The sequence below is a fragment of the Eublepharis macularius genome, chromosome 6 (assembly GCF_028583425.1).
Source record: "Eublepharis macularius isolate TG4126 chromosome 6, MPM_Emac_v1.0, whole genome shotgun sequence".
Lineage (NCBI taxonomy): Eukaryota > Metazoa > Chordata > Lepidosauria > Squamata > Eublepharidae > Eublepharis > Eublepharis macularius.
In genome coordinates, this window is record NC_072795.1 from 22,100,606 (window position 1) to 22,112,705 (window position 12,100).

Consider the following 12,100-nt stretch of genomic DNA (forward strand, 5'->3'; position numbering starts at 1 on the left):
TGCCAATCCCCTCAGAAGCTGGGGAGTGATGCAGAATGTGGCTTCTGATGCTGATCTAGGGCAGCAGAAGGTCTCAAACTATCCAGGGATTTAAAGGTCAGAACAGGCACCTGTACTAGAAACAGGATGTAAGAGGACAGCCAAGAAGATCAAGGGGTTGGAGCCCCAGAACTATAAGGTAGGGCTGAAAGGCTTTTATAGTTTAGAAAAAACAGCTGGGGGGACACAACAGAGGTTTGTAAGAATAGGCATGGAGTGAAGAAAGTAGATAGAGGGAGTTTTCTCCCCCCACCCCCAAGAATACTAGGAGCACCCAATGAAGTTGGACAGACAGAAGGAAATTATGGTTGTTGTGGGTTTTCTGGGCTGTATTGCCGTGGTCTTGGCATTGTAGTTTTAGAGGTTTAGAAGGTTTAGAGGTTTAGAACTACAATGCCAAGACCACGGCAATACAGCCCGGAAAACCCACAACAACCATCGTTCTCCGGCCGTGAAAGCCTTCGACAGAAGGAAATTAGTCAATGAATAATTAAATTGTGGAATTTGCTGTGAATTTTAATAAGAACAACAACAAAAACAACATTCAAATTATGTACTGCCCTTCAGACAACACCCATTCAGTGTGGTTTACACAAAGTATGTTATTATTATCCCCACAACAATAATCACCCCGTGAGGTGGGTGAGGCTGAGAGCTCCGAGAAGCTGTGACTGACCCAAGGTCACCCAGCTGGCTTCATGCAGAGGAGCGGGGAATCAAACCCAGTTCTCCAGATTAGAGTCCTGCTCTCTTAACCATTACATCAAACTGGCTCTCCTACACCAAACTGTTGATAGTGATGGCCACGAACATAGGTGTATTTAAAAAGGGGTTAGACAGATTAATGGAGGAGAGGTCCATCAGTGGCTATTAACCATGGTGAGCAAAGAGCAAACCTCTGAAAGGAGGCAGTAAACCTCTAAAACCCATGCCTGTGTGGCCATTTCAGCACTTGAAAAGGCATGAGGGGGAGAGCCAAAGCACATCAGCTTCCCACACTACAGGCCTGGCCACGAACGATCGGGCCAATCTCAGCTTTATTAAATCCATTTGAAATGGCAGCAGCATCCCTGTGGTGGAACATGAGGATGCCACCACGCCTTGCTTGGCCGCCAAAGATTGGGGGTAACATTGGGGAAGGCCTCTGTACTCTGCTTGGTGGCCCCTGTGGGGAACAGGGATCCTAGGTGGACCACTGGTTGGATCCAGCAGGGCTCTTCTCGTGTTCTTAAACCCTCAGAAATAAACCAGCAGGTTTTAGCAGATGGCTTCAGGCAGTAGCATGGCCCCCAACAAATATTTCCTGTTCTCCTTTCTTCCCTCACACTTTCAGTCACAGTAAGTTAAGTGTTTATGACACAAAGTTTTGTTTTGTCTCCCATTATACAAAGCATGCATTTAATACATACAACAAAATCCCTTTTGCGCTGATGATGCTCTTGTTCCCCTATACTTTTAAGTACAGCTTTGGGCTAATGCTTTCCCTGGGATTTATCAGCTGCTTGTCAGGAAGCAGCAGGCTCACGTGTTATATCACAAACCAGGTTTGAAACTTGCATTTGTTTCAAAAACAGTTTTCCATGTCGGGTGTGTGCGTATTGAGATGGGGTCGGAAGGCACCATGGGCAGGCAGCAGGGGTGTCAAGCATGAGAAAGCCGCAGGAGTGGGCCTCATAAGACGGTCTGTACTGTGGCAGCTGCCTCACTTCAGGGTCTGCTTATATCACTGTTGTTTGTTGCTTATTCCGCTGAGTTCCCACCCAGCTGAGCAAGCTGTTCTTATTCTCCTCTGCTTCCAGGGGAACCTAAGGTTGCAAGATTCCATTTTCTTCCTATCCAGTGACTGACCAGCCCAAGATGTGCTTAGCATCAGTATGGTCTCTATAACAACAACAACATAATAATAACAACAACAACAACAACAACATTTGATTTATATACTGCCCTTCAGGACAACTTAGCACCCACTCAGTGTGGTTTACACAAAGTATGTTGTTATTAACCCCACAACAATAATCACCTTATGAGGTGGGCGGGGCTGAGAAAGCTCCAGAGAGCGGTGACTGACCCAAGGTCACCCAACTGTCTTCAAGCGGAGGAGTGGGGAATCAAACCCGGCTCTCCAGATTAGAGTCCCACTGCTCTTAGCCACTACACCAAACTGGCTCTCATGTGCCCCTCATATCAGGCATTTTGGGCAGACATGGAAGACCTGGAGGGGCAAAAATTCTTAAGAGGATAGGGAGTTAAATGGAGTTAAAAACATAACTTTGATTTTAAAACAGAAGTAGTGACAATTTAAAATTAGTCGCTAAAACATTTTAAAGAGCTTTGACATGTAGGTGTGTGTACCTCTCCACCCTTTGGCCTCAAAAACATTCTACAGGCCTCTTCTGTGTCTACTATTCCCAGTTGAAATCAAGATTGATTCTGCTGGAGATTACTTTCGAGTAGCCAGCAGAGGGAGCACAATGTATTGTATTGTGCCAAGCCAAGAAAATCTCACAAGGCAAATTTGATCCTTGGTTTTCTAATTAAAGCTTCATTCTGCTTTCCGGTGTTCTGTTGAGTGTCTCTCATTTATAAAATGCAAAAAATACAAAAGCACACTTTAAAGAATGGAAGCATTTTTTTTATAAAGAAACTAATATTAATTCTCCAAAGGGCATTTTCCTTTTCAATGTATGTGTTACGGCTGATTCACGCATCATGTAATTTGGCAGCTGTAGCATGCCTCCCACAAGCAATGTCTGCGGTATATGAATATGTTGTAGGAATGACTCATGTATAAAACTTGCTCACTGACAGTTCTTGAAACTCACCCGCCCTATATAGAATCATAGAGTTGGAAGGGACCTCCAGGGTCATCTAGTCCAACCCCCTGAACAATGAAGGAAATTCACAACTACCTCGCCCACCCACCCACCTCCTCAGTGACCTCTGGAAGCTACCTGTCCTATTTTTATCTCATCCTTCCAATAAGAAGCCCAGAGCAGCATATGTGGCATTGCATCCTTCCAGTTTATCCTCACAACTCTGTGAGGTAGGTGAGGCTGACAGCAGATTATCACCTTGGTCCCTCTTTTCACCTGATCCTGTAGTAAAAATAATACATTTTATAACATTTTTGAGAGCTCAAAGTATATACCCTGCCTTATTGGTGGTGGAGAGTGCTCTCAAGTCACAGCTGACTTATGGCGACCCCTGGTGGAGTTTTCATGGCAGGAAACTAACAGAGGTGGTTTGCCATTGCCTGCCTCTGCCACCCTAGTCTTCATGAGAGGTCTCCCATCCAGTTATTAACCAAGGCTGACCCTGCTTATCTTCTAAGATCTGACAAGATCAGGCTCACCTGGGCTATCTAGGTCAAGGCATGCTGCTTTATTAAAAGATAAGTAATTCTTATTATTCTCATATTCTTGGGGTGGAATGAGAGATTAGGCCTTGCTAAAAGCTACCTAGTGAATTCATGGGACTGGTAGGGCTGCCAAGCCCCAGTGGGAGAAAAAGATTCTTCACTCAGAGCTCTCATTGCTTGCTGCCACTTTAAGTGGTTTGGAGGGGTTAAAAAGGCACCATTGCAGGTGTTACAATGTCACTTCCAGGGAAAGCCCAGAAGTGATGGCAAGTAGCTCTAGAAATTGCTAGAAACTGTGGTTTTACTATAGAGTTCCTGGCAATTCCTAGAGCTATCTGCTCTAGAAACAGGAAGTGATGTTGTCAGGCTTGCAGCAGTGCCCCCCCCCCACATACACACACCATCTTCCAACTTGCAGCACTCCCACTGGTTGCTCATCTTGACTTGGCTTTTGACATTCAAACCAGACACTTCCTAATTCATAGACTTCTTTGGAGGTTTTAAAGCAGGGGCTAGATGGCCATCTGACAGCAGTGCTGATTCTGTGAACCTAGGCAGATCATAAGAGGGAGGGCAGGAAGGGTTACATCAGTGCTTAGCTCACGTGGCCCCTTCTTACATGCCAATCATCACTTCGGGGTCCGGAAGCAATTGTACCCAAGCCAGTTTGGCTAGGGATCCTAACAGTGTTTTGCCATCTTCTGGTCATGGAACTGAGGACACTTGGGAGTGTGGGGAGGAGGTAGCTGAATTTCCTGCACTGTGCAGGAGGTTGGACAGAGGCAGGGTCTGAAACCGGACCCTGAAACTCAGCATGCAGAAATAGAATTCTGCTGTCACAGAAACGGCACAAGGCTAGACCCCTAATATTCATACCAGGACTGGTCAGTCCTGAGGCTTCATAGAGTTGATGTGGCACACCGCCTGCTCTTTACTACCTTGTGTGTTCTGAGGTGCAGGGTCCTCCCCTCAGGCGCTGAGTTCAAGCTACAAAACCCTTGCCAATGGTGACCATCTTTTCCCGTTCCATGGGATTCTAAGACTGGACTGAAATGCAGTGTTGAGCACAGTGTTACCACTGAAAAGGGCAGCTACAAGCTGAGTTCCTTCTCCTACATCCATAATACATGGTTATGGAGACACATGACATCATCACATTGTCTGTTTTCTTTAGTCATGCATTTCCATAACTATAGGTGGGGGAACAGAGGGATAGCTCAGCACAGAACTGGCATGTTGGTCACATCCCCATGTTTGTCATCACGTTTCGTTGTGGGAGTTGATGTAGCGCACAGCGGTTAAGTAGTAGGGCTGCGATGCAGCACTTTGCTGGTTCAGATCTCACTACTGCCATGAGCTCAGCAGGTGGTCTTGGGTAAGCCACTCCTCTCAGCCCCAGCTCCCCGGCTGCTTTGTGGGGATAATAACACCCACTTTGTTCACTGCTCTGAATGGGCGCGAATTGGTCTAGAAGAGAGGTATATAAATGAAATGTTATTGCTATTATTTTCACAGAAAGGGCAGGGAAGGAGGTTTCTGAGGGATTCCAGTTTTAGGTAATAGATCTCCAGCTGCAGTTTGTGTAACAACCTGTGGGAGAGCCAGCATGGTGTAGCGATTAGAATGTAAGACCATGATCAAGGGGAGGCAGGTTTGAAGCCTGCTCTGCTATGGAAGCTCACTGATGTAGTGGTTAAGAGCGGTGGGACTCTTAATATGGAGAACTGGATGTGATTCTTCACTCCTCCATTTGAAGCCAGCTGGGTGACCTTGGATCAGTCACAGCTCTCTCAGAGCTCTCTCAGCCCCACCCACCTCACAGGGTGATTGTTGTTGTAGGGATAATAACATACTTTGTGAACCACTCTGAGTGGATGTTAAGTATATAAATGGGCAGTATATAAATCAAACATTATTATTATACACACACAGCCTAACCTACCTCACAGGACTGTTGTGAGGACAAAACGTAGCTACTTGGAGTCCCCATTGGCAACGAAGGAAGGGTAGAAATGAAGTAAATAAATAGTAACCCTGGTAGGAGCCTAGATAACAATTCATTTTATGGTCTGAGGATGGCACGGAGAATGCTGGGTTGACGCTGCTGGCCTGAGCTTTCTCAGAGGGTCAAAGTTTGCCCAGTTGCTGATCCTTATGGGGGAGATCCATATAATATAAAGTAGAAATGTGCTTCTGCTTCCACACATCACCAATGAAGAACTCCAGACATTTTTCTGCATCTCACTATCTCCCTCTTGCATGGATACTCCGGGCATTGAAAAGATTTTATATATGAATGGTGATTTTTTTTTAATTAGCACGCTCCCTGCAATCCCATTTACATGCTCCTGTTTTGTGGGTTTAATTGTGGTCTTAATTCTTCTAGGACCATGTGCAGAGGAGATAATTCGATCCTTGGACAGCTGAAAGCAGAGAGTAAGTGCTTTGCTTTGCTCTCCGTGTGCCACTCACTGTTGGGCCTCGAGGACACTAAACTTTGATTGATGTGCTATAAAAACACACGTTCATACGGCGTAATTGCAGGATTGTATAACCAGTAGCGCAGGAGGCCTCCGTTATGTCAAGGAGATCTTCAAAATAAAGAAAACAAACTGGCAAAACAACATCTGGCTGTCTGACAAAGCTGAATAAAGCTGTAGTTTTTGGCATTCCTTTAGTTGCAACTCAACCCCACCCCCCTTTTCCCCTTTTACTTTTTTTCCCCATTGTGGTGAGAAGGTCCCATAGATTGTACCACATGGAATAGTGTTACAAATGGGATGAAGAGAGTATTCAATTGCTGATAGATAGTTTATGGGGAACCTTGACAACTTCTGTTTATTATTTCCTTTTGCTTTTGCTTGTACAATAGCTGCAAGGCAAGAGTGACATGCACCCAAGAACAAAATAAATACACACCCGTTACAGTATGCAATTCTTTGGTCATTCAAAAATGGTAGCAGCAATGATGCTAGTTTAATCAATGTGAGGAGCTGAATACATGAGCCACCCCAAGTCTAGCTAAGACCCAAAGTGACAGAATTTCACATCCAGAAACAGTGGAGGGCAGAAAAGGAAAATGGAAAATAGATAGCTGTTCGTGACAGTCTTTTGCTTTACGCTGTCTTAAGAGGTAGGGTAACGGGCCCCAATGACTCAAGATTTAGAAGTCAAGCGATCTGCTGTACTGCACGCATTGTAGGTGTTGCTAACACTTATCTCGCCCTCTTCCCCCCATGGCATCCTTCAGTTGGAGACCAGTGGATTAACTACATTTCGTTCTGTGGGCTGCGAACCCATGCTGAGCTAGAAGGGAAGCTCGTCACTGAACTGATCTACGTTCACAGCAAGCTGATGATTGTCGATGACAACACAGTCATCATCGGTGAGTATGGAATTGGGTAAATAAAGGTGTGGGGGCAGGTTTTTTAAATGAACAAGGATCTCAATTAAAATCTCTCTGCAGGTTTCTTAGAGCCCAATCCTAGGATCTGCAACACCAGAATACCAGCAATTAGGAAGTTTTCACTGGCTGTTGAAGAGCAGGATTTGAGTCCAGCGGCACCTTAGAAATGCAAGACTTTCAGGGTAGAAGCTTTCAAGCGTCAATCTCCCTTCTTCAGATACCAAAAGATACCCATCTGAAGAAGGGGGCTTTGACTTGCAAAATCAGACACCCTGAAAGTTTTGTTGGTGTCTAAGGTGCCACTGGACTCAAATCCTGCTGTTCTACTGCAGTCCAATGTGGCTGCCTACCTGAAGTTGCCTACTGAGACAATGCAGCATCTTAAACTTGATATGAGCAGTTTATTGTGCATCTGTTAAGTGGGCAATGTGAAGTCTCTCAGCTATGTGTCATTTTTTAAAATAATAGTTGTGGAAGAGTTGCATAAAACTCATTGTTCCGAAGCTGAGTTCATCTGGTGTTCATCTGTAGTTTATTTCTGTTCTAAAATTAGCATAATTGTTTAGTTGTAGACCTCAGTCAACATGAAAAATGCAACCAGAAGCGGAGCTCAGGTTTTAAGCAACCAGAAGTCAGAACTAATGAGTGCAAGAAAACTTGGTTAAGAATTGGTTTTCAAACTCCCCAAAGCATTACAGACATCAGCATCTGGTTGTACTTGTGCTAAACCGCCTGGGTGATTGGGAAAACTCCAGCTCAACTCGAGTTTAACATGTGACTACACTCACCTTCAGAATGGTTTGAGGAAAGGGAAAAAGGCTTCCAGTGTGTGTGTGCACAGAGGCAGAAGAGACTTTGCCTCTGCTTTCCACCCAGCACAGTTTTACAAATAGGAACGAGCCATGGTTGGTGGGCTCTTTCTCTTATTGCCCATTCTACATGTCTCCTGGGCAAACGGAAGAGAGAGAGAGAGAGAGAGAGAGAGAGAGAGAGAGCTTACCCTCCATGGCTCTTTTCAAGAGACTCTGCTGTGGTTTCTATTTTCCGCACCTTCGAGCTTCGGAGAACAATCCGAAGCAGGTCTACTCAGAATCCTTCTCAGGCCTGTTCAGTTGGGCTTTCTCCCAGGAAAGTGTTCTTAGGATTGCACTGTCAGCCCCTCACAACCTGAGTATTGCAGCCCTCGGTTCTCCTGGGACTCGCTTTCTGTGTCTCCAGGACAGAAAAGAATTGTCAAAACTCGGGGACTGCCTCCCCAGGGAGATTCATCTGGCCCCTTCTGTTGCCAATTTCTGCCAGCAACAGACTTTTGGGGTTTTGTTTGGTGTTCCCTCGGTGATCCTTCTTGCCCAGTGTTCTTTTATATGTATTTTAGCCCTGGTTTTATTTATTTTTACAGATTTTTTTTTCTGTTGGTTTTAATGAATTCTGTGATTTTATTATGTATAGTTTAATTTGTTAGCCGCTTTGGTGGCCCTTGTGAGAACAGAAGGGGGGTATAAATTGTGTAAAAATAAAATAAATGAACCCGTCCTCCTATTCCTTCTCTTGCCCCAGCCCCATTCACTTCATGGCTGATGTGGTGGCAGTAGAGATGGGCATGAACCAGGAAAATTCTGAACCCTGTGGTTAGCGGTTCATCGAGTTTCACAAACTTGCCCTAGTTCGCGAACCAGTTCACTCGGTTCATGAAAATGTCACTTCCGAGTCAGCCAAAGGTCTGCACGGAGCCCATCTCCTCCTGTTGCCTAGGAAACTGATTGATTGGCACCAAGCTGTCTGCAGTGACTAACCAAAATATGAACCAAATGAGCTGGGCTAAAATTTGTCATGGTTTGTGAGAAATGAGCTCGCACGCACTGCTGGTTTGCAAACGAACTGGCCCAGTTCATGATAAACTTTGGTTCATAATTCGATTCGTGCCCATCTCTAGGTTGCAACACCAAGTGGCCAAGCAGGGCTGTTTCCACATGGCTTACCTGTGTGCGTAACGTCCCGGCAGATCGTGCAAAAAACGCGGAAGATCGCGTTTCCTCGCGCGAGATTTGCGTGAGGAAACGCGATCTTCCGCGTTTTTTGCACGATCTGCCGGGACGTTACGTGCACAGGTAAGCCGTGTGGAAACAGCCCTGGTAGAAAGCTTCTCTGTCAGGGTTGCCTACTTTGGCTTGGGAAATTCTGGAGATTCTGGAGTGGTAGGGAGGGTAGAGTTCTTGGGGCTCAGTGAGGCTATGATGCCATAAAGTCCACCCTCCAAAGTTGCCATTTCTTCTAGAAATACTAATCTCTGCTATGGAGATCACTAGTAATTCTGGGCAAACTCCAGGTCTCTACTTGAGGTTGGTAACTCTGCGTCTCTGCTTGCCTCCACGCTTTCTCCTCCCCTGAAAAACTTGTGTGAATGAGTTCAGTATTCTTGGGAAAGAACCACACCCACCCTCCCATCCACCCTCCCTCCCTCCCTCCCTCTCTCTCTCTCTCTCTCTCACACACACACACACACACGCACACACACACACGCACTGCAAGTTCTTCATGTTATTCATAATTTGCCGGTCTGTTCCCATAACACCATGGTAAAGTTCATCCACCTCCTGCTCAGGACAAAGCGCTGTATATAAATTAAGGAACCAGTATTTTGAGTAGTGTCTTCCCAGTTTTCTTCAGTGTAAATGGACTTACAGGGGGGGAAATTATTCACGGTTTAAGAAAACATCCTGCCCAAAGATGCTGGTTATAGAAAATGTTTGTCTACCAGAATCCAAAGAAATAAATGGAGTGGAAACTTAAGTAAAATTTTTAGTGCTGTCTCTTGCACCCATTCATTCTCTCTTTACACACACCTCTTTCCTATACCCATGCTTCCTAATCACCATAATGACAGCACAATCCTAAGAAGAGTCACGCCCTTCTAAGCCCATTGACTTCAATGGACTGGGAAGCTTTCAATTCTCCTTAGGGCTGAACTGTGACACATACCCAGAAGTTATGTACCACTAATCCTGGCCTCTTTCTCTCCAGGATTACTGAAACAGTGCCTGAGAGACAGCATGAACACTTGAAGATCCTATATAAATCGAAAGGATTAATAATATTATTATTACATAGCTGACCCCGGCTATGTTTATATAGGAGTTTCCATCCATCTGGGAGCTGTTTAGGACATGGGAAGTCACTGAAGAAACTGGAATTAATTAGAATCTTCTACTAACAGTGCAGTCCTAAGAAGAATTACTCCAGTCTAAACTCATTGATTTTAATGGGCTTAGACTAGAGTAACTCTTCTTAGGATCGCACAGTAATTTCCCAAAAGTTCTACACTGACCATGTGGCTGGAATCTCTGTGACTGAACTTTGGTTCTAGGCTCATTGACAAGTCTGGGCTGGTTTTTTAAAATTATTATTATTTTGTGGTGAGGGTAGGGGATTTGGGGGGTCTTAGCCAGTGGACATGTAGCCTTAAACAGATTCCCAGCTAGTAGGCCTGGTTTTCTCCTTGGTAGCTCCTCAGTTCAGTTTCACCATCTAACTTGTTGAATTTCCACTTGTGCTGCATGCATTCAAGGCATGTCAGGAAAAAGAAAAGTGGACCTCTTCGTTTAAATTATACCCCCTGGTTTTATTACTGTAGGCGAGACAGTTTTCCATAGTAGGCAAAAGAAGAATGCCAAAACTGATTGACAGAGAAGTTCCCATTTGTCTCTTGCCATTAAGGCTCATATCTGACTTGGGCTCAGCCTTGAAACTTCAGCGACTTGTCATCTGCTCCTCAGAGAACAGAACATGTTGTGAAATTTGGACGCCTCATGCTGACATGTGTGCTCCATCAGCTGCTTTTCCAAGGGATTGGGGTGGAAAAATATGTCAAGAATAAGCCATCTATCTTCCTGTTTCTCTCTCCTTGCAGAGGTTGCAAAGGGCACATTTAACTCATTTAGCTTCTTTATTCCCAGAACAAGAAATGGACACAGATTTGTTTACATTTCAGGAAGCGCTTTTCCATTAGGACTGCTGAGGGTGATCAGGTAGCCATGTTGCCTAAGAACCCTCTGAGCCCAGTACAGAATATTATGGTACTTTTAATCAGGGCTTTTTTTCTGGGAAAAGAGGTGGTGGAACTCAGTGGGTTGCCCTTGGCAAAAATGGTCACACAGCTGGTGGCCCTGCCCCCTGATCTCCAGCGGCGTGGAGGGCCATCTAAGCTCCCCTCTGTCTGGAGATCAGGGGGCGGGGCCACCAGCCATGTGACCATTTTCAAGAGGTTCCGGAACTCCGTTGCCCCGCGTTCCCCCTGAAAAAAGCCCTGCTTTTAATTATGATTTGTAAGCTTCCCTGGACCATGAGGAAAGATGGAATATAAATATTTTCTAAAAATAAACTCTCATCATTTCTCTTCCTTCACCACTCCATGCCATACATTCAATCTCATAATTCATTGAGAACAAAATTTCTGTATTATTTCTGAAATGACATTAACAGACTATATCAGCCCAGGCCTGGCCTCCCTGGGCTTTGTGTAATTCAGTGTCCCAAGATGGTGTTTTAATGTAACAAGACGTATATATTTATTTGTATTTATATAATTAATTGTTAATATTTATATTCTTATTTAATATTTTGCTATTTATCTGACTTGCTCAGCAGGCAAAACACATGTGGCAACAAAATACAATAAAATAACACATTAGTTCTTGAAGACCAGGCATCGTGGAAAGAACAGCTTTCTTTGTATATCCTATAGGGCTAGCACAAGCCATTAGCCAAGATAAAGTAGTTTCTGTTTGATACATTTCAGCTTCAGGCATCATAACTCCTATTTCAGCAATGTTGTGAGGGCCCACAACTGCAATGCCCCAACGTAAGGCTTATTATGAGTTTGGTGTTCACTTACTTCTTCCACAAAATACTTCTTCCTCAAAGCAAAGAGTCATTCCTGGCGTTGTCTTGCTTCATTGAAAGAGGATAGGGTTGCCAGGTCCCCCCCACCTAAAAACGGAGGAAGGGGGTACAGAGGCCAGGGGGTGACAAAGTGTATGGGTATACCCAGTTTGCCAGCAAATGATATCATTTCTGGCACAACCTGGAAACAATGGGTCATGCAAGGGCCGATTCTGTAAAAATCAGCCCCAAAACACTTTGGGGTGATTTTTACTGAATTGGCCGTAACACGACCTGTTGCTTCTGGGTTGTACCAGAAATGATGCCATCAGTTAAGGACTTGCCTATGCCCCCAGCCTATCTCCTGGCCTTCCTCCCCCATTTCCTGTCCATTTCCTCCTGCTGTTCAGATGGGTAGT

General features: G+C 44.8%; 1 protein-coding gene across 1 annotated transcript in view; it reads left to right on the forward strand.

Annotated features, from left to right (window-relative positions):
- Window positions 1–12,100, forward strand: part of PLD1 (phospholipase D1) — a 174,170-nt gene that overhangs the window by 146,153 nt on the left and 15,917 nt on the right. Inside the window, exons 22-23 of the mRNA XM_054982555.1 lie at window positions 5,784–5,833; window positions 6,648–6,782. Coding sequence (XP_054838530.1) covers window positions 5,784–5,833; window positions 6,648–6,782 — 185 coding nt within the window. The remainder of the gene's footprint in view (window positions 1–5,783; window positions 5,834–6,647; window positions 6,783–12,100) is intronic.